Source organism: Sturnus vulgaris, chromosome 11 (assembly GCF_052056855.1).
Source record: "Sturnus vulgaris isolate bStuVul1 chromosome 11, bStuVul1.hap1, whole genome shotgun sequence".
In the NCBI taxonomy this organism is placed as follows: domain Eukaryota; kingdom Metazoa; phylum Chordata; class Aves; order Passeriformes; family Sturnidae; genus Sturnus; species Sturnus vulgaris.
Genome location: NC_142253.1, coordinates 16,350,142 through 16,376,983, shown reverse-complemented (window position 1 = coordinate 16,376,983; position 26,842 = coordinate 16,350,142). Strand labels below are relative to the sequence as shown.

The 26,842-nt window shown below is 39.7% G+C and overlaps 1 protein-coding gene across 11 annotated transcripts in view; it reads right to left on the bottom strand.

Annotated features, from left to right (window-relative positions):
* The window catches only part of DOCK3 (dedicator of cytokinesis 3), a 186,951-nt gene that overhangs the window by 140,121 nt on the left and 19,988 nt on the right, over nt 1-26,842 (bottom strand). For all 11 annotated transcript variants that reach the window (XM_088171617.1, XM_088171614.1, XM_088171615.1 and 8 more), the window contains exons 3-5: nt 19,522-19,562; nt 17,669-17,724; nt 15,333-15,429 (exon numbers count right to left, since the gene is read on the bottom strand). In XM_088171617.1, coding sequence (XP_088027743.1) covers nt 15,333-15,429; nt 17,669-17,724; nt 19,522-19,562 — 194 coding nt within the window. The remainder of the gene's footprint in view (nt 1-15,332; nt 15,430-17,668; nt 17,725-19,521; nt 19,563-26,842) is intronic.

Below are 26,842 nucleotides of genomic sequence, written 5' to 3'. Positions count from 1 at the left end.
TTGCTCATGTTTACAATTTGAACACTCTACCCCCAGTGCTTTTCAATGAGTTACAGGGGAAAAAGAGTCTGATGTGTCAATCATATCTTCAGCACAGCTCTACCAGAGAATTCCAGCCCAGGCATGAGGCATCTCCTCATCCCCTCCCATGTGGGAGCTGCCTCCTTCCTCACCGACCTTGGTGCCTTCCTGCTGTTTCTCTGCATGTCTGGACTGTCCTTTTCTTTCACTGAAGACACAGAATCGATGTTTGCAGCCTCATCTGTGCAGTGCAAGATCTCACCCAAGGCCTGTGGACAGTCGTGTGATCCCTGCTGGGTGGCTGGAGCCCCATGGCTGCGCTGAGGGGGCTGTGCCAGGACCTTCAAGGGGGTTGGCCCGGCCCAGAGCTGCTCCCGGGTCCCAGAGGAGCCAGGTTCAGCCCAGGCTGGCAGAGGGGCAGGGATCAATGGTGGGGAGGTGTCAGCAGCCATGGCCCAGCCTCAGCCAGGGCTTGCAGCCTCCCCTGCCCGGCCACGGGGCCAGGAGAGGGAAGAACTTCTCTCTGCAAAGGCCAGAAAGCAAGAGAGTTTTTTTCCTGGGCTTGCTCATTTTTAACATGTGTGTTCACAGAGGTGTGTTCAGCTTTCTCAGTGGTTTAACATGTTGTCAGTTCTCAAAACTAATCACTGGCTGGTTTTTGTCAGACATGGAGGAAGCTCTTAGCAGCTCCTCTCAGAAAAATTATTTCCATGAGTGGCTTCTTCCCTCCTCACCAAATGTCAGATGTGCAAAACCAGCAGAGTTCCTCAAAAATATTCAAAACTCAACCGGACATGATCCTCAACAACCTGCTCTAATAGTGGCTGCTTTGGAGAGGAGGTTAACTTCGAGACTCCACAAGTTCCTTCAATCTATCCAGTTCTGTGATTCTGTGCATGTAAAACTTTAAGACACAGCAGTAAAATTCCCTGTGAGCCAGGAGAATGTTCTTCATCTAATTCTATCTGATTTTTAAAGCTGAAATTCCATGATGGACTTAACAAGCAGAGCAATAATCTAAATTCCACAATAGAACAGCCTGCAGTTACAAAAATGATAACTCTGCCATTAGACTATTACCAATAATACAAAACCTCTTTTTCTTGGTAACCACGCAGTTATGACATTGAAATTTAACACTGTGGCAGGACAGCCCATTTAATCCATCAGAAATTCCTGAATTGCCTTCTGCTTTGCAATATGAAGTTGCACTGCAATCCTTCCTATGGCAGGAGCTATAAAATCCCATTTCTTCCCTCTACAGAGCCACTTATATGCAAGAATTTTGTTGTTGTTGTTGTTAGACTGAATTCAAAGTGGTAGAGGTTCAACATAATAGGGCAGAGGGGTAGAAGAAATCAGGAAAGGAGAGGTGATGGCTTAGATTACTCAACCCATCAGAAGGTCCTGGCCAAGCCAACCTGAGCACCTCTAGCAAAAGATGTTCCCTAAGGCACAGCTCTCTCATCTCCTCTAATAAAATGGAGGAACTCCATTAGAAAATGGTAGCATCCACTGCACAATAATATTCTCAAAAAAAGCAGCAGAGATAGTACCAGTGTTTGCAATTGGAAAGCATAAATGTATAAATGTTGAACATGGAGTATAAATGTTTCAGCTTATTGTCCATGTGTAAGAAAATTCAGGATTTTTTTTTTTTTTTTTTGCAAAGCCTGTCAACTACCTAGATATGCATTTCCCAGATCTACTGACAAAAAAATCCCCTTGGAAAATAGTAGTGGAATGTGTTAGAGGTGTTAAAAAAATATATCTTAAAACAGGGTATGGCTTTTCTAGGATAAATAAAACCGACAACTAGAAAAGATTTATTTTAGATTGCTTCACACAAGAGAATTCTTTTTTAAAAAGGAAAGTACACAATGCTTGTGTTTCCTCTTTCTGCAACTATTTTGATACCAGCATTCTGCTCTTTATCTAACACAGCAATGCAGTGGCTTCAAGAGAAATATCAAATCACAATTATGTTCCTTGCAGAATACTATGCTGTTAACAGAATAACTGTTCAGCAGAAGCCTTGCATTTAGCTGTGCTTCTAATGTAGATTCACATGATGACAGCACCAGTACCACAGTGAGAGCTGACAAGCCTGGCAATTATTGTCAGATCTGAGACACAACACTCACCAGCTACTTCAGAGAATGACACCAAAATCCAACCACAAGCCTAAGTGGCTCATTAAAATCATCCTCCTGACTCTAAACTTGTCAGTGATGCTGTTAGTTCCCCAAAAACAAACTGCCATTCTGTTTCTGCTCTGTGACACAAGGGCCAGACAAAAACTGGCAGAAAACTTATTGTTTGGTTGCTGTCTTCTTAGCACTTGATTGGTCACAATATTTTCCTCTTTTGAAAGGCAACTTGATATCCCCATTCCCCCATCCCTTCTGCCTCTTCAAGCAATAACTGCAACATCTCTTCACATCACTCCTTGTCAGCTAAACAAATTGCCCATTCAATTCTTTAATTGCAGGAAAAATCAAGTCAACATTTTTTTCTATTACCTTTTTCTTTTTCATAGAAGTTAAAATAACAAGTAAACAACAACGACTGAGTTATTTAGGAAAGCAAGAAGTACCCAACAAAATTCAGGAAATAAAACAAACCACAACCCAGTCAAAATAAAGACTGGGATTGACTGGGAAGCATTTGATAGGGAACCAGGGAAAGGGAGATGAAAAGATAATGAGAAGCTCAGGTTGGGATCCTGTAAAAAAATGATACAAAAAGGGACAGATGATGGGAAAGAGTCAGATGGAAGAAATGAGGTAGCTGAGCTCACTGCATAAAAGTACAAACTCAAGTTTCCCACTGTTTAGGGTGGGATTTTGTCTATTGAACATCTGAGCCCGCTGAATAATTGACAGGAGTTCTGACAGCCTGGGGGACTGGTCCTCAGAGCACAGAGATGAGGCAGCCTGAACTGAGCTGCCCCTCTGTACAGGGCTGTGAGAGCTCCACAAAGGTGACAGGGCTTGATGTCTTCTAAAAAAGCACATCTTACGTAATAGGCACCACCCTATTCAAAGTGACAGGTTAGTTTTGGGTTTTTTTAAATTACATTTTGGAAATATAAAGATATACTACATCTCTCTAAGGGTCCAGGACATCCCATAACTTCCAAGATCTAAAGTTTCCATCACCACATACATTTAAATGAAATTAAAAAACTAATAAATACTTACATACAATAAAGTTGTTGTTTGGTTGTTACAAAAACCCCAAATTCACACAGTGAGTAAAATCTTATTTTCCTTTTACCTCTCTTCCATTCTAACAACTATTCCATAATTAACATTTTTATTTACAGTAATTTCATTAACTCTATCATGAAGACTTGTCACATGTTTCTTTACAGCATCCTTTTCATTAGTGAACACACAGTCAGAAAGATTAAAAAGAAACCTTTGTTGTTGCTCTTTCCCTGTTTACCCAGAAAATAAATTTTCTTTTAATATTATGAGCCACTATTCTATGCTACATTTTAGAAGTTCATTAAATTCCCTCTAAGCAGCTTTCCAAGCATGTCCCCTTAATGAGAAAATAACAAGTCCATTTGACAGTAACAGTAAAGGCACTTATTAGCACGAGGCACCCACTGGGCAGAATCTCACCTGCAGAGAAACTTCAGTGGAAAGTAACTGGCCACAAGCACTTCAAATTAAACTTGAGCTATTCAGGTCAAAACAAAAATTATGATACCAGAAATGTTACTACTTTACTCCTTAAAAGAGGTAACTTCTCTGTTTAAGGTGGTAGCTCCTCTGTGCACTCTGCACAGCCTGCCAGGTCACATACAGGCCAGGAAGACTTCATTGATTATTACCTCAAGTTCTGGGACTACTGAAAAAAAACCACAGAGAAAGGCAGAGATGGATTCCCAAAATAAAATTACTGCTGTTAAACCTTTACTGGCCTACCCTAAAAATTAAGTGCTGTCAGTAATAAATGCAGGAATCTACAGCACAAGGATCACTTCTAGGACTTTGACACTTGTTTATGCACCTGTACACAGTAAAGTGAGCCTAAGTTAATTCATAAAAGAAAGTTGGAAGAATTATTCTTAAATTAAGAAACATTTTCATAAACCTGCATCTTTGATAAGCACCACTGGCAGGGCACTGGGTACTGGATGAAGCTGAAGGGAAGCTCAGACTCCCAGCCAGGGCCATGGGGCTGCTCTGTGCCCACCCCACTGCTGCTTCCTGAGGGCCAGGGCAGCAATGCCACAGGCAGGAGGGGACAGCAGGGGACAAACCACCTTACAGTGCCACCTTCCAGCAGTGTGGGGAGTCCAGAGGTGTTAAATATGTGACCCTTTGCTTGTGACAGGATGCAGGCTCAGCTCCATTCCTGAATGCCTCTTGGACAGACTACAGAACAGGAATTCACAACTCTGAGGACTTATCAGAAAGAATAAACTGAAATCTGCTTCAGCAACCACAATTTAATTTAGATCAAACAGCCAATGCTTGAAGAGCAAAGAACATAAAAGACACCACTGTTTGCCCTGCTCTGGAAGGGGCTTTGAACTCAAACTTCTGTTGCTTGGCTGAAACAAACACACACTTCAGATAACGAACTCGAGGCTCAGCATCTTCCAGATTTATGAGAAGCTCTTTCAGCTCAGGAGATTGCAAAACTCACACCCAGCTCAGCAAAACACAGCGAGAAGAAAGAATTGATATAGTTATATCAGCCCTAGGAAGCCCTGTGCCAAGTCACACGAGCACACAATCTCAACAGCTGTGGGTAAAACTTTCATAAGCAAGTAAAATTTCTTTGTACCCAAAGTTATTACTTCTCCCTCATCCTTATAGTAGAAGAGGTTCCTGGATTTCCTGGAGCTGGTTCCTGGATTTTTTCTGCAGCTGCTGTGCAACACCCCAAATCCCTCAGCCATAGCCCTGGGGGATGCAGGGTTTGGCTGGGCAATGCCCTTGGCAGGAGTTGCTGCTGCAGCAACACAGGAAGCCACTGATACAAAGAGCTATATATCTATTATCAGAAAATAATATAATCCTACACAAGATTTATGTTTTCTATCATTCCAGTGAGTCTTTTCTGTAATATGTATTGGATCTCATCTAAACACTCTGGATCTTGACCTATTAATGGCATTGAGCACTGGAAGTAAAAAGAAATGAGTATTTGTTTTATAACCTGTTAGGCTAAGTACATTTACCCTTTGGAGTTAATTCTTCATACCATCTTGTTGGGTTCCTGGGATATTTTTTTCCTCTTATATTTACATATATCTATATACACAAACAAGAGGATGAGAATGCTGGAGCAGCTGTCTGGAAGCTTTATTCCATCACCAACATCAGTTTCATTTCAGAGAGCCAAGCAGGGAGATGGAAACGTTTCCAGCCAATAGCATCACATTAAAAGCTGACAGGCATTTGCTCTAGCCAATTAATATACTTACATGTACCTCCTGCTTTGAACAATGCTTGCTTGTAATAGCTCAAAACAATGGATAAAGCTTCATTATTAAGCTTACATATTTCTACTATCCTGCTTAACATATTTTCCTGAGGCCTGTCTCTACACAGCTCACAGCCCTATTGTTTCTTGTCCTTGCATCTTCAGCATTCTTGCATTTCTCCATCCTGAGATTTGCTTTGACTCAGCTTTCTGAGAGTTTTATATCTTTTCTATTTCTCACATCATCTGATAGATTTATTTTTCCCCTCAAAGGCAGTATGTTATTTTCAGGGATAAGCATACAATCAGAGTACCTTTCTCACTAAACAGTACAGTGATGGCAATCACAGCAACTAAAGACTTTGAAATCAAACTTGGCAATTGGTATTCTTTTTATATTTAATCAACTTTTATGACTCCATTGTAAATTAAGAACAAAAAAAACCCCCATGAAATTTACAGGAAGATGACCACAAAAATGTGAGAAGCTGAGTTCCAGTACTTTCACAGAAATCTCTCCTAAGTTTTTTATTTTTCTTTCTTTGTATTCCTTCTATTTTAAGCAATGTCTATGTGTAAACTATAGCATGATTAATTTCTATTAAACATCAACGCTTTAGGAAACAGACAGAAGAATTTCTGAAAGGAAAACACATTTCTCCGAAGGCCATTAATCACTATTAGCTTAAAAATTAGATGTAACAACAACCATTTAAGACATTATGTGAGCTGTTCCCAAAGATATAATTTATATTAATTTCCCCCACTTCATTCTGACAGTCACAAAAAAACCCCTGTGTTATGAGAAATCTGCTCAAAGAGAAAGTCAAGAACTCAAGAAAATGTGGATCAACAACAACAGAAATTAGCCTTGCTTCCTCTGTCTGTATTTTATAATAGTTTTTGATTGCATGACCACATCCAGAATTTCTCTTTATTTTGACTGACCCAGGAACAACCATTCAGAGTTTCATTTGTGGATCAATCTACAGTTCTTAGTTCACTAAAAAGTATTCAAACCTTACCATAAAGGTCGATATATCCCATTCCTAATATTTCTACATAACACAGAGCATCCAAGTTCTTCAAATCTACAATATTTTTGTAAAAACAGATGCAAGACCATAGATGTGTCACCTTGGCTTTATAGAGAGATCGAGGCTCTTATCAGAACCCTTAGGGACAAAGCAGACTGGACTGGGAACACTGGCATTTCCCAGTTCTTGGATGTTTGCCTTCACCACCCTGCTTATACCTCTAGAACAGTTTTAATTTACCAATTATCCCTACATTATATTCAGTCATGTGGATGGAAGCTGAAATAAGAAAGAAGAAATAGGTCTTTAAGAATCTTAAATATTTTCACTTCACTATAATAACTCATGTAAAATTATTTGTCTATTCATTTGCCAGGCTTACTACTGAGTTTTGAATTAAGATGCATTTTTATCCCTGTTTGTTTATCAACCATTGCCTCCTCTCCAGCCAAATGCAACAGTGCAGAGTAATCAGATTTGGCAGCCCAAGTGCTGGCTGTGCACTGCAGCAGCCACAGGGTTTGCTCACTGTCACTCCAGTCACAAGGATTTAGTCCACTTGTGCTACACTGATCCACAGAACACTGATTTTTCTACCCCCTCACCTGTGAAACTTCCTGCTACCCACTCCTCTTAGAAAACAAATATAATTTTGTTAAAAATATAGATATAAATTATAATAACTATTAATCATTGCAATTTTTAGATGCAAGTTGCCTTTTTCTCTCTCTGTCTTAAGGATAGAAACAGCAGAAAGTGACAAATCAGGATAAGACTGAAGGACACTTCTTGATAGCACATGGACCACAGTGCCATCCAGGCTGCCAAAAGGACAGATGTTCTTTGCTTTTCTACTGAAAAGCAATTTCTGTCTTCTATGAAATTATATCCAAACTGTCTTTTTAGTTCCAGTAAATGCCCACTAGGGATAGTCTTTTCCTTGGTAAGCCCTATCCATGCACAGCACCTTGCTCACTCACTCCAAAAAGGCAGATTGCCAGTCTCTCCCAGCCTTTATCCTCCACTCTTCATTTGGTCTTCTTTAAAAACCAAACCAAACCCCTGCCTGTGTTTTCTCAAAATACATCTTTGGAATACTAAACTCCTTCCACACTAGCACCTGCCTCTATTTCAATTCTGTAACACCAGCAGACTTGGACCAGCTCAGAGGATTCTCTCCAGTGACAGATGAAGAAACTCTCAAACTTCTGTTCAATTTTTTGATTAAAACCTTTCCTCGACTTAATGTCATTCAACATTCTGTGTGTTTACAGTGCAAAAGAAACTGCAGGTCAGCCATTGGTTTCCCCTCCTTGTTGGTTTTTCCCAGCTGGTCAGTATTCAATAAAATCAAATTCCCATGTTTTAATGTCACACAAGTACTTTACATGTGTACTGTAGCAGTGTTTGCAGCATGCACACTGGATACTGTTCTAAGCAGCAAGAGCTCTTTGTTAACTACAAACCAGCCAATACTTGAAAAATTGAATCTAAAAAACCCCCTCCAAATCCCCACACAATTTGCTATGACTGTCAGCATTAGTAACACAACTACTCTATTTTATTTACCAAAATAAAAGAGCATATTATAACCTCCCATATCAATGACTAAATAACATTTCCCTACAAAGCAAGAGATTATAAAATACCCTGCATGTCATTTGTCACAGAGGACTTGCAAGGGACACCAGAAGGTGACTTACATTTAATTCTGCCTTTACTTTTAAAATCTATTAAAATCTATCCATCTCCATGGTAACTTAAAACAAGTATTCCTCCCACACAGTTTGATTGATAGTTCATAGTTTTTGTTTTATAGTCAACCTTTCGTTTGTTTGAAAATACATAAAAACTGTCTAGTTGATCCTAATAATCTTTAATGATACCATAAATCTCTATGTGGCAGTAAATGAAAGGTACTGCATATATGGCTCCTTGTTATACTGTTGTTTAAACCCAATAAACTGCCATTAACATCCTGTCTTCAAAGCAAAGTTACTTTCAAATCAATTATTATAGATTTTCAGATTTTAGTGGTATAAGACTTGCTTACAAACTAATTTTATTTTACTCTCCTAAAACTTTACACCTATTTTTAATTCCTTAGAGCTCAGAGTCTTCCACAAATCACTACGAGAGACTGACTACATAAAATTTCTTTAAATTAAGGAAGGAAAAAACAATTCTTATGGGAACCTGTTATAACCTTAAAATATGAAACACTTGAACTGAACTTCAGCAAGTTAGTGCTAAAGGGAGAAGTACTGAAATGGATTGCATTTCATAACAGGAACCTAATAAATACTAAGTGTAATTTCTACATGAATACTGCTCTTCCAAGGAAGAAATGTAGAGAGAGGTCATGACATCCACTAAAGACCTCCAAGAACCCATAGCTAATAAATTGATGTAAATTCAAGTCTCAATTTGACAAAGCAAGAGAAGAGCTTCTACTCAACTTTCCAACTCACCTAAGCAGCATAAAAGTCTCTGATTTTACCTACAAAACCTTCTAATTGCCTAATATAATGAGCAGCTATAAATCACACTGTGACATTTTTATATTGAGGTCTTTATTCTGGTGCTCACAATCGAAGAAAGATGGGACAGACTGGAGCAGGTCCAGGGGAGGGGCACAAAGATGATCTCAGGGCTGGAGATCCTGGCCTTTGAGGGAAGACAAAAGCAGCTGGGTCCTTTCTCCCCCTGAATCCCATCCCAGAACTGCAGTTCCAGCACAGCCTCCCTCTGTCCACAAGGGGACACAGGGAAAAGACAAAGGGCAATGGGTGCAAATTGCACCAGGGGAGTTTTCAGCCCTGTAAGAAAGAAATGCCTTTCAGTAAGAACAACCAGTCACTGGATTTGGACAGGGTGCCACAATATCAAGTAGGATCCCTTTCTGACAAAAGGTTGGGTCAGATGATATTTCAAGGTCACTTCCAACCTGTAAAATTCCATGGTTTATCTGCAGCTTCCCACTCCATGAGTTAAGATACTGAATTATAAAAATACCCACCTTCAGCATACAGTGCTGAAGTGCTCATCATTCTGCATTCTCCAAATCGTTCTGCATATGCCCATCACAACTCAATCAAGAAAAATCTTCAAGTATTTTCTAGTAATCAAATAATAAATCTGCTAAAAGCCTCAGATTCAGTTGCCAAGCAATGAGATGATTTCTCAGTGCACTGTTACCCCTGAGGAACTGAAGAACTAGATGCTCCTGGAAATGGAAATATTTACTCTTAGTTTCCCCTGTATGCTGTGCAGCCCTTAATGAGACTATCAAGTGCCCTAAACTCCTATCTGAGTTCCTGGTCACTCCATGAAGATTCATCCTTCCCTGCAAATATAGATATAAAAATATCCATACCACTGCTGAACACTATTATCCAGAGTCCTGTCTTCTAAAGTGATAACTCTGAGTCTCTCTGTTAGTGTCATCTGAGGCCAGACAGGCTCTTCAGATTCTTTTAAAATGACTCTCACAGACCTGAACAACCACCTTAAAGGAATTTTCCTTCAAGGTAACCATGAAAATGACACGAAAATGTGAAAAAGGAAAGAGGGCCATGTGTACAACCAATACTGTTTCTGTACATCTGTCTTGGTACAAATACCTCACCTTTCCAGGAGTTTGTTTGCACAGAATTTAAGAGTGTATTTAATATACTCAGCCTTGAAGAAATTCTTGAAGGAAGACCTTTTGATGCAGCACATCCATTTTAGGTAATGTCACATTTTCTCCTATATATATACTTCTATATACATATTTCAGAAAATCCATCAGCAATTCCATGTTTTATCAGATATGGAGCAAAGCACATCTCACTGAATAAAAATGTCTCCTAGAACACTCCCCATAAGAGTAAACTACCTTAGTGATTCAGTGAATGGCATTTTTCAAGATGAGTTTTAACTAGTGCTTCAATTTTAGGGACACCCAAAACCACCCAAATCACATAGCTGCAATTGCACAGAGTCCTGCTACCTACTCTGTTCCTTAATAGGATCCCTCAGGAAATTTAAAAGGAGCCAATGGGAAATTGGTTTCACACTGAGCTGGCAAAAATTCCATCTATTCCCAACACCATTAGGTCTTACTCCTGAAAGTAGACAAGAAGTTACCTCACACATCCCCCGCTCCCCTTTGCATAAAAGCAGCAAATTAACGTTATTGATCTGACCAAACTCTAAATTGGGCAATTATGTTTGGTCTCTCCACAGTCATCTGCTCCTTCAACAGAAATAGTCCTCACATCACATCCTAGACTCTGAGGAATTTTTTTTACAGTTAAAATAGCTACAGTGCACCAGCAGTGAGTTTCAGTGATCTCCTTAGCTGACTTAAAAACTCACAGGAGTCTTGTTTGACCTAATTAACAAAAGCCTACAGAGAACTTGCAGATCCTTTATTTAGAAGTAGTATAAAAATAACAAATCTTATCAACACATACAGGGTAAGAGAGAAAGTTAACAACCTTACTTGTATCATTTTGCTGTCTCAACAGAAGTCAGTAGACTGGTGTGGGCAGCTACCCAAGAGCTGCACACACCCATTTCACTGTAACAAACGAATTTTGCATCTTTATCCACCCCTGTACCTAAACAGGTCTCCCCATGGTTGGTTCCTGCTTTTCTGCTCTCTCTTCCTTGCCCCTTCAGAGTAGGCACAAGAGCAGGCTCAGCTTCTTACAGTGGTACACTAATAATCTCACTTTTCCTTTCTCCTCCACTCCAAATTAGGTACAGGATTGGGGAAGGGAATCACTGGCCTCTTTTGCTTATTGCCTTTGCAATATTGGGAAACAATAAGTAAAACCTTCTTCTAAATTTCTTAGGCTTCCACGAAAGGACAGTGATTGTGTCCAAATGAATCTAAAGAACAGCAGAGTATTAGAGCCAGGCAAAACAACAATACAAGATACTGGGTCTGTGCACCTACTGACAGTACCCAAACACATGAGTGTGTGTAAAAACACAACCTCACACACACACATCTGGCCAGCTGTGGTTAGCACTAACCCTACCCACATTATCAGCAACTCCAGTGGCTACACAGCACAGATTTTAAACACTGAGATTCATGCTCACAGTGAACTCCCTCCATGTGATTTTTACAATAGCAGTGAAAGTAGAAAAACCCAAACCAAGCAGATCAAATAGAACAGTGGCTTTTTTTGCCAGAAAGCAGCTACTAAACCTCATTGTTTCAGTGCTCATCTCTAAAGCCTGGATTCAGGATGCAGCCTGGATACAGACAGATCAGAAGGCAAAGAATTGCTTTCCATTTTCCATTTTCCAGTGGCACTGCCTTGTCTGCACACAGATTATACATTGAAATAGGGGGAAATGTGCTCTTTACACAGAATCACAGAATGGTTTGGCTTGGAAGGGACCCTAAAGCTCCTAAGTTCCACCCCCTGCCATGGACACCTTCCACTGCCCCAGATTGCTTCGAGCTCTGTCCAACCTGGCCTTGGACACTTCCAGGGATGGGACAGTCACATCTACTCTGGGAAACCTGTGCCAGGGCCTCACCATCCCCACAGTATAATTATTTTTCCTTCTATCTAGTCTGAATGTGACCTCTTTTCATTTGATATTACCCCTTGTCCTACCCCTATGGGCCCTGCTAAAAAGTCTGTCACCAGAACCATAAAAGTCATATCATCTTTACTCCTTTATTGAATAATAAAGTTCTATTCCTGATTACTCAATTATTTAAAATAATCTTATTTTAAGTAGGCGTAGAATTTTTAACAAGGTTATAATTTTTGCAAAAAAATCACATCCAATATAAATAACATATTCTGATAGCTTCCATCAGTTTTACTTGTATTGCTTTCCAATTGGAGAAAAAGCTCTGGCATTTTCAAAAAAACTTGCTGTTTTGTCAGCATTTAAAGAGTTATATGATCAGAATCCAACTACTCAGAGCATAATTTGTTATCACAGTAAAGCAAACAACACATCATACATCCTTCTATTTCAAATTCATTTCAGGCACAGTCCTTTCTCTGTGAACTCATTATGAACAAATGCTTTTTTCTCCTCAGACTAAACCTTGACTTTCACCTTGATAGCAAAAATTAAAAGAAGATCACAGCCCTGTGTAATGCAGTGATCTCAGGCTAACCTTTATAATATATATTTCTCAGAAATCTAAACTAAAATTGCTGCACAACTCCTGTAACTCAAACCCATTCAAGCTTCCCCATGCACAGTTTATTCCCAGTACTGGCATGGACTCTCTGTGGTCAGAAGGAAACAAGGAAGATTCCCAATATTTTACACCAACTAATTTTCTTCAGCTATCTCAAAGCTGTGCTTTACTTCACCCTTCCAGTTCTCACTGTTCTCCTCCTCCCTCCAATTTTCTGTCAGCAGAATTTCTTTATCTTGGAACAACATAACATGTCTCTGCAGGCAGTGTTTTAATCACTGCAGGCTTCCTGGGTTTTACATCCCAGCTCCCATTGTTCAACTGAGAGACAAATACAAACTTTACAATGCACCTCAACAATACTACCAAGGTAATTTCTGGGAATTTTTAACTGAAACAAACTTGGTCTTTCAAACCATAATCCAGGTAGGGAGTTCACCAAAAAGCAGGAGATGAACATTTGAGCCTATTTAGAGATGTTCAGAGAGGCTGCTCACATTGTTTGTCAGCCCCACTGACCAGTGAAGGGCCCTTTGCAGGCACTGACCTACTGAGAGTGTCTGTGCAACACCAGCACTTGAATTTCCCCTGCAGTAAGAAACTTTTCTACAAAGCTGACCAGGCACAGCAGCATGATAAATAACATTAATTACATTTCTTAGATGTTTCTTATTACAGTTTGGGAATAATAAAAATTTCTGCTGGTGCTGATACAGCAACAAGCAAGGATTTCTATTTAGTCTTTCATATATTTTAAGGTATGTCCTTACACAGCTTCCAGCCTGAACACCAAGGATAAAATTCTCATCCCAGCTCTGCCACAGGCACCTCAAAACATTTCCTCAGGTTTCCAGTGTACAGCCCACAGGTGGCACAAATGTCTGTTACCCACTTAACAATGGTGTAAATTGTTCTTCTGCCAGAAAAGCTGTGGTGCTGTATCAGTGGCCTGGAGAGAAGAAATCACTGAAGGTGCTCAAACATTGGCAGCTTGGCCCAGGGAAGCTGGGGAGTCTCTCAGAAGGAACTCAGACCTGGCTGCTGCAAGACTGTCAGCTGCTCTTGCTGACCCTGCCTGAGAAGGCAGCTGATGATCTCAAGAAGTCTCTTCCAATCGAAACAATTCTGTGATTATTTCTATATTAGAATTTTTAATTTTTTTAAGCTTTTGGGGAAAAAAACCCCCAATGTTTTCTCTAATCAGAAGCTCTGCCAATTTCTTCCTCATGGAGCAGATGCTTCCTTCCAAAGTTCTATGAGAACAGTAAATTCTTTCCCCTGTTATTTAAGAATACAATAATATTTTGTGCAATGTTATAAGAAATATAATGAGCTACAATAGACAGCAGTCCCAGAAAGAAAAATCACTAAATGAAAGTTTATAGCTAGAGCTTTCTCTCTCCTTCCCGTCAAGGAACTGGTGTTAACAATAAAAAAGAAACACTTTAGTAGAAAGGAAGCTTAACTCATTTGTAGGTGAAATGATTCCCCTTTTTCCAATTTAATACCATTGCCAATATTACTGTTGTCATCTTCAGCTGACACTGGGGAGAGGGGGAGAAAAAAAAAATCTGACAGGAAGAAAACAGAAAAGATGGCTTTATTCCCATACACCAGAGAGGTAAATATGTGCAATGGAAAAAGGAGGAGTAGTAGGTGTAAAGAATGGTACAAAACATGCCATGTTCCACATTCCCTGCCCCTCCTCCATTAGATCAGGTGCTCCTTTCCAAGAAAATGCCTCCAGGGACATCGGACCCCAGAGAAGAACTGAGACCAGCAAGAATAAAACTGATTTCATAAGAGTTGATTGCTTTTTGAAATACAGAACACAGCTGGTTCTGCTGGACAGGGACAAGACTCACTCCCCTGGATCACTCCTGGGTTTGTTTCCTGGACATGGAACTTGTCACTGCAGGTTTAAATGAGGAAACAAAGCTGCTGCAGCTCTATGTAGAGGTATTTCTCTAAAGGAAGGACAGGAAGGAAATGCAAGCTTAGACCACCTACATCTTGATCCTAATCCTACAGTTAAGGCTTGTAATTACTAAGCTAAAAAGAGAAAATAAAAACCAGGAAAAAATACCTTCAAATGTTCAAGTTTTTTATCTGCTGTGTCATGGGCTTTGGCTATCAAAATGTAAGAAAAGAAGAGGGATGAAAGCAGGAGACATTATGTGGCAGCAACTAAAAATTACAGTAAAAAGATGTGTATAAAACTCCATACACTTATCCTAGTGTTTAATTATAATTTATGGAGGAACAATTGCACAAAACCTCCCATAGTTTGAGTTCTTCTCCTTTCAGACTCTAGAAACTAAAACAACTACTTACAAACTGTGCTGAATAATTTTTGAAGTCCTGGATGGAACTTACAGAAGTATTATATATTTATTTTTTTACATATTTAATAACACTTTAAAATTGTTGCCTTTTTTTATAACAATGAAGTTTTCAGATCTGAAGGTAGAATTTCAGAACTGCAGAAATTTCCAGTGTATCCCATATGACTTTCACGTGATCCATTATTCTGCAGTTAGGAAATTCCCATTTATTACAAGCAATCCAACAATTTGGATGGATTTCGAATGCACAAAGGCAGACAACATTTCTCCCAGGGTGTTAGAGATGTGCAAGGAGAGGAGCACTGCTCTTACCACATACAGCTGTTTCCAGAGCACAGCCCATTCCTGCAGAGTTGCTGTGACTTCAGTCACCACAGAATCTTCCAGAGGAACAACTGTTTCATATTGCCTGTAGAAAAAGAGGGGGGGAATTAGGAAACGTACCCAGGAAAAGGTAGAAAAAGAAATATGACAGCACAGTAATTTGTGGAATTCTACAACTCGAGTTTGTTCAACATCAGGAGAATATCTTAAGAGGATCATTTTGCATGTTATAAAACTGAAGCAACTCCAGAGTCATAGCAACTGTTCCTCCATTACACTGCACAAGATTAAGCTTATGTGAAACATTTCCTGGTTACCTGCTCAAAACACACAATTTCCTTCTAATCAAGGTCAATGTAAAGTTTTCATTACTACAGCATGTTAAATTAACTTGTCTGTTGAGTGGCTTCCTTCACAATTTGGGTCACTTCCCTAAGCCAGTCCACTCCTTTTTTCCCCCTCCAAAAATGTTAGCCAGTATCAAAACTACCCTAAATACTTGCTGTCTACTAACCTGTCCTATCCAGAAGGCTTTTTCAACATTGCAGATGAAATCTGAGGGATCTACCCTCTAATCAAAAGAATAAAACTTATTCTTTTGTGGCAAAGATTTTCCAAAACCATTAAAGGAGAACCACAAGAGTGTTTTGGACTGGGACTTCAAGGCTCATCTCATTGCACCCCCTGCCAAGGGTAGGGACACCTTCCACTGTCCCAGGTTGCTCCAAACCCCATCCAGCCTGGCCTTGAACACTTCCAGGGATCCAGGGGCAGCCACCACCTCCCTGGGCAAACTATGCCAAGGTTTCACTACCCACAGTCTCAAATGTGTCTTCCTTAAATGTCAGCCCATCATCTCTTGTCTGATTCCTGTCAAAAGCCCTGTCCCCATCATCTCACAAGCCCCCTTTAGGTACTGAAGGGCCACAAGCAGCTCTGTCCAGAGCCTTTTCTCCTCTCCAGGCTGAACAACCCCAGCCTGTGCTCCCAGCAGGGGTGCTCCAGCCCTGGGGACAGTCCCTGTAAGTCCCTAGGGATGTTTGGGGAGGGCAGTGAGCACTGGCTGTGTGGTGTTCAGCTACCTGCCAGCTTCAACACATGCTCTGTTATTTCACAAGTGCTTATAACAGCACTTGAAATATATTCTGAACTAAAGAATTTTTAAACAAAACATGAAATAACCAAGACCCTCCTGTTCAGAACTGTGTTACATTCTGTTGTATCAATTGGAGCATGAGGCTTTGATACTTTTAAACAGTGTATCAGCTTTCCTAATAAGTATCAGAACTGGTTGCCCTTCACAAACTCTAAACTAACATCAAGGACCAATTAACTACACATCACAGGGAGCTGCTCCTTCCCCTAAGGAGAGTACACATTAGGAGTGGTTATTCTATGCAATAGATATCATTTTATTACACCCCCAAATTATGAAGCATCAGTATTACAGCTGCCCTTACAACCTTTACTGAGGCCCTTTGGGAACAAATCTACAATTCAAGACTATCAGAAGTGACCTGTTTTCCTGCAGGTAGTTCACTAAGAGCCATTTAATACATTTTATCTCCCACACTTAATTTGTTGCCTCAGGTCACTGTTTGAAACACTGCAATTATGAATCTCCCCACAGCAGCCTTTATCTGGAATATGCAAGTAAAAGCAGCAGTGAAAACACAAGATATTGATTTCAAGAGTCACAGCCAATCTCACAGGAAACTCTGCAGGTTCCAGTCAGTAACTTCCCTGACATGGCATTGCCACCAGTGCTGTTATTCACAGGGACTGAAATGAACCCACTGCCAGCAACACATCAGCTACAAACAAAGACAAGGGCAGAAATTTTCAGCAGTGCACTTCAGTGACTCTTTGGATGAGGTGGGGAAAATCTGGAAAATGTTCAAGGTAACACAGCTACCTGTCAGCCATGACTCTGAAAATCTGTAGATAAAGGAGATGGCCTGTCTACTGACTGGTGTCCCCATAACAAACAGGAAAATACAGTATTTCATCAGTGAGAGAACAAGCATAAATGGAAGAATATAAGCAGAGTTCTTTAAATGCATGTGGTTCAGATGATACCTCTTAAGTTACAATTTTATGAGCCAAATCAAAGAAGAATAAACATCAGACCTGATTCTTGCTATATTAGAAATGAAAAAACCACACCCTAACTCTGTAGAATTACATTTAATTTTCAAACTTTCACATACAAGAAAAAAGATACAAGGAACTAAAATTTTTGTATAAGTTTCATTAATTATATCTTTGTTTCCCTTCTAGATAAAAAGCACTGTAGCTTCTTAAAAAGAAGGAAAAATACTCACCCTCTGTTACTGACAATTGCCTTTTTCAAGTGAATATAATTTGCAGGAAAAATCCCCTACAAGAGAAAAAATTCTGTACATTAGAAAAATACTTTTGCAGTTTTTAGCACTGGTAACCTAAGCCACAATAAATAACTGCCAGTATATCCAATTAAAACCCCCAAACAACCATTGAGTCAAAGCTGCCATTGAAACTCTACATTCAGATTAGTAACAATGGACTGGTTTAGTCTGCCTTAGACCAGGACACCACACTGCAGCAAACCTCCCCCGGGCAGGTCAGAGAAGTGGCTCCTCTGCAGTTTGCAGAACAGGCTGGTGCTGATCAGGGTGACACAGACAGAGGCTTAAAATGACAAATTAAATAAAAAGCCACCATCAAGTTTGCATTGAGCCCCCATGGACAGAAGTGTTCTATTATTTGCATAGCCTGGAGCTGTCACTTTTCCTCCCTTTCCAAGGAAAAGCTGGTCAAGCCCCCTTGGGATACCTCCAGTTATTTGTCTTTTGCTGTTCCCACGAGGGCTGGACTCTGGCCTTGGCTGTGCCAGTGTGCTCTGGAGTGTTGAGACATGGGGAAAAGGGGCAATTTAATCCAACCTTTCTCCAGTGTTCCACATCCTCTGTAAAGCACATGGCCCTGAATCCTCACAGCAGAGTCTGCCAATGTGTAAGGACAGCAACCTGCACTTCAGCAGGAAATACAGCAGCAGCACTGGAAATCTTTGGATTAAAAACCAGCTGTCAGCCTCTGACAAGAATGTCAACAATAGAGTGTGGGCTTTCAAGTTTTAGAGCTTTAAAACCATACAATTTAGGAAGAAAAATTTTCGAGGGGGGTTGAAAGGAATCCTAAGTAAAGAATATTCCAAATTATAAGGAAAATCCCTTCTTCTTCATAGGCAAGACTAAAATTATAGAAGGAAAAAAGCTGAATCTAAGAGGAATGTATTCATCAGAAAACCAGTAAATGTGCTTGCTTTCAGCCACATAAAATTCCACAAAAAGAAGAAATGCTACTTCACTTCCTTGTTTGGTTCACTTCCAGTTAATGCTGCTTATTTCTGGTATCTAAGAAACCAGGGAAGGTTTGAAAGGCTCTCCTATCAAAACTGAACATTTACACAAGCAGAAATACCAACACACACAATGACTGCAGATATTTGATTAAAAGAGTATTATAGCCATGACAATGTAATACAGCTAATATTATATTCCATAATAAAGGTAAGCATGAGGAATCTGGTACTTTTCTCTCTTTAAATACAAGCAATATTTAAACCAACAGATAAAGAAGTGAAGCTCATATAAAAGCACCTACTGGCATGTTTGGATACCAACATTTACAAAAACTTAGATGCACTCACAAAAACAATCACCCCAGAACAGTCAAAAAAGTTCTTCAAGAGCAAAAACAATGGAAAAAGATGGAAAAGAACAAAATACAGTGGTTAAACTGTAAAAATCTGAACCCCCCCCCGTACCAGCTCACAAAATCCTTTTTCAACAGACTTTATTCAAAGTTGTCTTAGATTAATAATTCAACTTATTAAATGTGTTCTTAAAAATGCTGCATTAAAGCAATGCAATATCACCCACCTATGCTTTTCTTAGGGGAGTAGGGTGGAGAGGATCAAACTGGATGAGATTTATAAATGTTGAAAAAAATTACATGTTACATGTCAGGAAGGTTTCTAATCCTTTGAGTGATTAATGAGTATCACTCAATTTAAAAAGAAATCCAATCCTCCCACAGGAAAAAAGTTAAGAGAAGGAAAATGAAAAGTTTACTGTGTTGCAACAGCAAAGTAGATTTAATCTCCCATTAGATGAACAAATGTATTCACACTTACCTTGACACTGGGCTTCTTAATGGAAACACCTCTGTACCAACCTGAAACCACATAAAACACATTGTAACTATTTGTGGCACTGCTGTCTTTACACAGAAGCAAATTGACTACAACTCAAAAAGCAGCTGTGCCTCATATAGATGAAATTTTTAAAAGAGCTTTTGCTAGGGTTTGTTTTTTTTTTTTAATTTATTTTGCTCTGCAATGATGACAAACATGTAACAATCTGGAATGCTCTTGTTTCTTCCCACCAGAAATAAAAGCAGGTTAGTTAGTTCCTCTACAAGTAATCACTAGTAACTGTGGCAAAGATTCAGCACTCAGGGAAGAATCTGCACTGAACACTTGTCTTGCAGGCTGGCACATGAGTCTTTTTGCAGTGTTTATCTTGACAAAATCTCCAGACTTCAGAAACCTGTAAAAGCCATTATCATACATTTCTAATGTGCTTTAAACAAATACAAATTCTTTGCATGTGTCTGGTGTTACGTATGTCTGAGTAGAGAAGAGGTTTTAGGATCTAATTTACACACCCCATTATTATTCTTGTATCCCCCATCAGGAAACAGCTCCAGACAGGACAATAAATGAGAAGGGAAACACAAAGCTGCTAAAGCTGCAAGTTAAACAGAAGAAGCCAGGTCCTGCTGCTTCCCACAGGTGACAGCAGTGTCACTGCAGGAATAAAGGAGATGAAAACTTCACCCAGTGGCAAAGCAGCACACCCTGGAGCTGGGCCTGGAACAGCCCCAGGGCTGCGAGGGGACAGTGGTGCCAGTCCTGGGGAGGGGCCTGTCCCTCCCTGGCCATCCCAAAGTCCTGGGCAAACTCGGCCAGGCCTATTCAGCTCCCAGGTACCATCAGCAGCTGCAGCCAGGCACAGCCCTCACCTGCCAAAGCCAACACTCACAGCAGCTAAATCCCCTTCCCAGAAAAATTCCTCTCATTTCCCCAGTGACTTCCTACTCACTGTCTTTTTCCCTCCCTTACTTAAAATTGCACTGGCAAAACCTGCCAGTAATTTGCTATGGAGAATAGAGAAGAACAGAACAAAGTAACTGGATATTTTGTCTCTCTTAGAAAAACGACTTCAGATTTGGCTGAATTATGATAACAGTCTCACTAAGAGGATCAGATGTGGGGAAGAAGGCCTTGAATTTGTTTTAAGACAGCCTGATAGTCTTGAATGTTTATCTTGTTTTAAAAAGGGAATCTAAATCAATGAGAAATAAAACAACGGATGAATTCAAGACAATTGCAAACATTAATACAGGAAAAAGTAAAAACCATCTTCTTTATTACACAAATTTCTCATGAAGATAGGACATAACACAAAGATTTATTTTCCTGTAAAATCATTGTTTATATTAAAAAATTAATTATTGTTGTTTTGAATTCATTTTAGTTGCTCAAACTTCAGGGCAATCATATCAATATAAACATATATGCACAAACAACACATACAGATCCTTAACATAAGTGATTTCTAGAACTCCACACAACTGTGCCCACACCTGCTTTTGAGCAACAGATGCTGCATATTTTTAAGGTCACAGAAAAAAATAAATGCATTTATCCTGTGATTCACTGTTACTAATATTAAATACAGTCTGTACCTCAGAAATAACCAGACATTTAAGCTCTAAGACAAACAGAATGACAAACGTCTTGGTAAACGGGGAACAAAGTGTTTTTATTCAAGTTTGTGAAGAGACCTGTAAAAGAATAAAACCCAGTAAAAAGGGTGACAATTAATAAGCGAGATCTGCAGACTAGTAAATAAAACACATTTCCACAAAACCACTTCAATTCTGAAGTTTTTGTTCTTCATTCCAAACCAAAATTTCAAAGCTTACAAGCTCTGTGTTTACAGAGTTGTGAAAAAGAGGCAAGGAAGGACCCTGAGAAATCACTCAGCTCATCCAAGCCATGTCTCTCAATCTCTCCTCACATTTAGTCTGGTTTAAACAGCATCCAACCGTTTCTTCTCAGGGCTGAAAAACATTGCACTCCTTGTCTGTGGAAAACGATCCACACATCTATAAAACCCAGTTTCCAAGGTATTTCTGCACCAAATTCCAAGGAAACTCTATTTGTGCTACTCCACAAAGACCAGTTTGAAAGCAGTGGTGTTGCACAGACACCTTTTTAGAAGAAATTTCTTCTACAGATCAACATTGGCCAGTAAAACTGCATGCAGGTAACACAAAATTTTGGTATAACACTTGGAAATCCAGAACATTTATGCCAAGTGGAGACAGCAAATCCTCACCAGAAAACCTATTTCAGTGGCTCAGACAATATACATGACTTTACAACCTGAACTTTTTTCGATGCTATTTGAATATTTGATGATTTTTTTCTTTTGGACATCATGGAAAACATTTTGTTGACTTCTGTCTTGTGGTTTCCTTCATATATTTGAGCAGCTGCTGCATTTCCTTTAATCTTATAAATTGTGCTTCCAGATCTTAGTTGTTCTTTTATTTTTCTCTTTTTTAATGTGATATAATTTTTTTAAAGTCACCACTCTTATTTTGAGTTTCCTTCAACTCTGTGCAAGCAAGAGACAGTTGAGGAGCTCAGCAGAAACTGTAAGCCCCACATTATAAAATGTACAACTCATTTTGCATCACAAAGTAAAAGCTATGGGTAAAGGTACAATGCTTTTTTTTTAAAGGCACATTTAGAAAATTTGATCTGCATTACATTTTTCCCTAAAATGAACTAAACCTGCATTCTGGAATTGGTCTTAAACACATGAATATTGATGTAACCATTTATTATAAAGAGCATTTGTTTTGGAGGCTCTAATGACAATAGTCATCAAATCCAGGCAGGTGCTTCAGTGTTGTGATCCCAACAAGCATTTCCTGGTTAGACACAACACTGACCAACAGCTTTAGGTGTCACTGCACTGCAAATAATCACTGTTAATATTCCAGAGTTAGGCCATGCAGTTAGTGACACATGGCCTTCAGAGGGTATTGACTTCACAGAAATAGTCAAGCAGAGATAGGATTTAAAATCAAGAAATGGAAAAACACAGCTATGAAGTGAAAAGAATTTTTTGAATAAATTAATGTGAAACAATGATCATGCCTGCAGTGAGGCTGGGAGGGGACACAGCTGAGATGGCTGACCTGAATCAGCCAAAGGGATATTCCACACCACACAAATCATTTGGTACAAGAAAACCAAGAGTTCGTCTATCAGAAATGCCACTCTAAAACTACCTGTACCTGTGCAAATCCAGCAGGAGAACTTGAAGCCACATTAGAGAATCTGCACACTGCTGGATAAAGACTGAAAACCCCTCTTTCCCAAGGTGTGTCACACCCAGGAGCCTCAGCCATAGTGCAGTTAAGTTGCAGAAGTAGCTCTGGGGCTGTCCTGCACATCTCAGCCTCTTCATTTCAGTGACTAGAAGAGCTACCAATGATTTTTGGATCTTTACTTGAAAGTGTGTTGAATGAAACCAGATATTCTTTCTAAAGGCCGTCTCATAACCTTCTTCAGATTTCCACTTAATCCACGAGAGGTCTGTCACATGGAAACAGCTCACCCCTTTAGAGGACTCAGTAACAAAAAAGCAAAAGGGTCCTAATTGAAAGATATTGATCAGTTTTTGACAAAAATAAAGCTCAAGTATCAGTGTTAAGTAAAGAATCATGAGCTGCAGACTGTAGAAAAAATAAATTCTGCATATAATTTCTTGACAAACAAAATTCTGAAAATAAATTATATAAGTATTTATGGTAAATCTTAAAGCAAAAATTTGTTCTTAAATAAAGTACTGCTAGTAGAATCTGCTAGAGGAACTTGAGCATTCTTTCTCCTACAAAAATAAATGTACTTGGTAGTAATGTGAGTAAGCTTTGCTCCAGGTGTGAGGTTGTCTTTTGCCTATAGAAGCCAATAAACAATTGCTTTTACCTTGTTATCTGCATGAGAACTGCAGAGCTAAAGGCACCCAAAGTGACCCAGGAGAGGACAGGAGCAGTGCTCAGCAGAAGCTTCACAATGCCCGGAGCACTCTGTCCTGAGCTCAGCACACGCGCCAGGCAGGAGGGGCAGCAGCTCAATCCCTCCCAGGCGGCCGGGAGCAGCGTGGGGCCAGCAGAGCCACAGGAACACGCTGATAATGCTGCCACGGCTGCCATGACAAAAGGCAAAGAGAGATGGGGTGTGATTTATCGTGGCATTGGCCAGAGGGCTCTCGAGAAGGCGCTGCTGTGCTCTGGAAGATGATTTTCAGTCACTGGGCGAGATCCACAGCAGGGGTGTGAGTATGAGAGGCTTCACCTCCATAGGCACATTCCACAAACGGCAAAGAGGGAAAAAAGGATGAAAAGGGGGGGAAATCAAACAGGAAAAGGGACATCTCACTGGAGACATCCTCCTCAGGCCAAACACAAATTACTGGGAAGGAGCCACTTTGGCCCAGGCAGCCACAGGAGAGCTCCCGACTGAGATGGGAGAAAACCTGCAGGGCTCCCACAGCACTGACAGCCTGGAGGGGACTCCTCCCTCATCTGTAGGGCACAGCTTGGAAGCAGAGCAAAGGCATCACTTCTCAAGCACACTGAATTCATCAAGAATTAAAAAAACCTCTAATTGCAAGTTATATCTGTTGCTTAAGTGTCCCAAATACCAAAAACACCTATTTTGACTATGCCATCACTGCTGGAATAACAGAGGGAAACTTTAAATATATTTTATGCATGGTTTAAGAACACAATTGTTAATGTACACACATGAAAACTGTGTAGATAAATACTTGTGTGGATAGCAGAATTTGCATGGGTAAGATAATATTCTTTTAACTGGTGCTTCAGGCACCAGCTGGTGTTTCCATTCTTCCGTGAACATACAAAATTCTCAAGGTAATAATTACAGTTAGTGAAGTTATAGCATTTTTAATCTAAAGAAAATTGCCCTCTAGCAATAAAAACAAATGGACAAAATAGACATTTTAAATTTAGTCTGAATGCCACTAGTTACTGACAGCCACTGCCTGTGGCAGGGCAATGGCCATGTGACTTCAAAAATAGGGTGTTCTTTAGAATGCAGTCCAAATGTGTATTTCCAACCAGGAGTGTGCTCATGCTTTGCCACTTGACAAAAGAAAACTCCATCTTTCAGCGTTTCCAAGTGCCACACTAATGTCCCTCCAGCTCCTCCAGGCACGACAGGCAGAGCGAAAACTCCACTTGGTGTTTCAGTTCTCCCTCGGAGCTAAGAGCATAAGTGGAAGAGCTCAGAGAGGGGAACAGAGAGGGGGAAAGCTGTGAATGACAAGCACAGGTCCAAGTGGTGCCTTGATGAACATTTCTAACCTTTGAGTGAGACCAGTGGAGGATCTGAGAGCCCTTTGAGAAAGCTGGAACTACAAAACCTGCCTGGTTTACAGATGGTGAGTGTTTGATGCAAACACGGGTGGAGCCCTTGAAGCTGCAGAGGAAAGGCAGGTACCAGGTCCATGGGCTTGATTTACTGGGACAGTGGGCAGAGAGAGGCCTCTGTCAGACTTAGGAAGGGTTAAAAAACAGTCATTTCGATATTTGTGGTCTGCTATGAAGGCACACAGAGAAGCAAGCACACAAATTTGGCACACAAAAGTTCCAATTTCAAGGATATGAACAAGATCCAAACTCAAAAAGACAACTCTATTTCACTTCATTTCATTTTAAAAATGCATAGACAAGCACAATTTTTTAACATGTTATCAGTTGGTATTTATATTTATTAACCTTAGAGATAAATACATGTAAGTGGGTGTGTGCACCTATATTTGTTTCCTTAGTCTGCAAATATCTATAAAACTTAGCTGCAGTGGTACCCAAAATCCTGAAATAGGAAATTCCCTCCCCTTTCATTCAATTGCTCTAAAAGCAGGGACTGCTTCTTACACTAATCACTACAGAAGAGCACTTGCTCATTTATAATACAAATGCAGTTATTCAGGAAGTTATTATGATTAAAAATAAGCACATTCAGAAGTATAGCTACTCTTTGAATCTTTGTCAGTCTTGAATTCTTTGGCAGTCTCTGAAATTCTAGTTCACATCACTAAAAGTTTTGTGTGTGAATCTTTTCAAGCCAGACAGAAAAATCCCTGCTGCAGACAATTATGCATAAACTATTCAAGAAGTGAAACTGAAACAGCAATGGATCTCCTGTGACTCTCACAGCAGTGACCCCTATTTTGTATGGGTTAACATTATTTTATCCAGTCTGTCTAGACAAAAGAATCCCCAGCAAATAACGCAGAAGTAGAGGACCCTGTTAAACAACCACTTAGACAAGAACGCTTAAAAAGCAACAGCTTTTTATTCCCCTTTTAAGAGCCTGCTTTGCACATTTAGTGTGCTTTTTTGCATAATTCACACATGCAAGAGCTGCAGCACAGACCATCTGAATATTCAGATGAGTTTCATAGTGTGGAGTTCCAGATGTTATTATCAAAATCAATGTATCTTTTTATACACAAAGTCCATGGTAAAGGCACCTCAATCAAAATGACAGGATAGAGAGCTTAAAAAACAAAACCAAAAAATTTCTTCCATCCAGGAAAGAAAATCCTGTCCGAGTACCTCCTTTCTCAGCAATTTGAAGACTGGCATGAATTGCTTTTGAGGAATCATCTTCAAAACTACCAGCAAAGGAAATATTCAAAGCCTAATTGTTTTAACACTGTAAAGATAAGTTGGATTATCCATTTGCTTTTCCATAAACAACCTGTTCCTTGGAGATCATGCTTTTATTTCCCAGAAATGGCTGGAAACTACCATGACTGCTTTCAACATATACAGTGTTGAATTCTTTTAAAATTATTCCACCCTAAGCCAAGTGATACATTTTTTCCTGAGCTTGCACCACGTTCTAATTCACAAGACCTGGTAGAATAATTACAATCTGCCCTCAGTGTGTGAGCACAGCTTAGCCCATCACACCATTTGTGGTTATTAAAAAAGCAAGGGATTGTTTACAGCAAGCTTCTTTGTGGTTAATTTTCTCCACTGCACTGCAAAGCTCTCATTCAACAGAATTTTTACAAATGTACATTACTAGAAAATTAGCATAGCAAAGGTGACTTTTTTGTGATGAGTTAAGTCAGTGGAGAACAAACACCTGAGTACAAGAAAAAGATTCAAGAGCAAAAGACAGTTCTAGGCATGAGAGAGGCAAAGCAGAGGCTGCTGACAAGCATGCAGAAGGTCTGGGGAGCAACATTAACACTGGAGATGAAGAATTATTTTAAATTGAACAAAAAATCCCCACATCTACAACTTCGTGGAATGTTAATTTGGAATTCAAA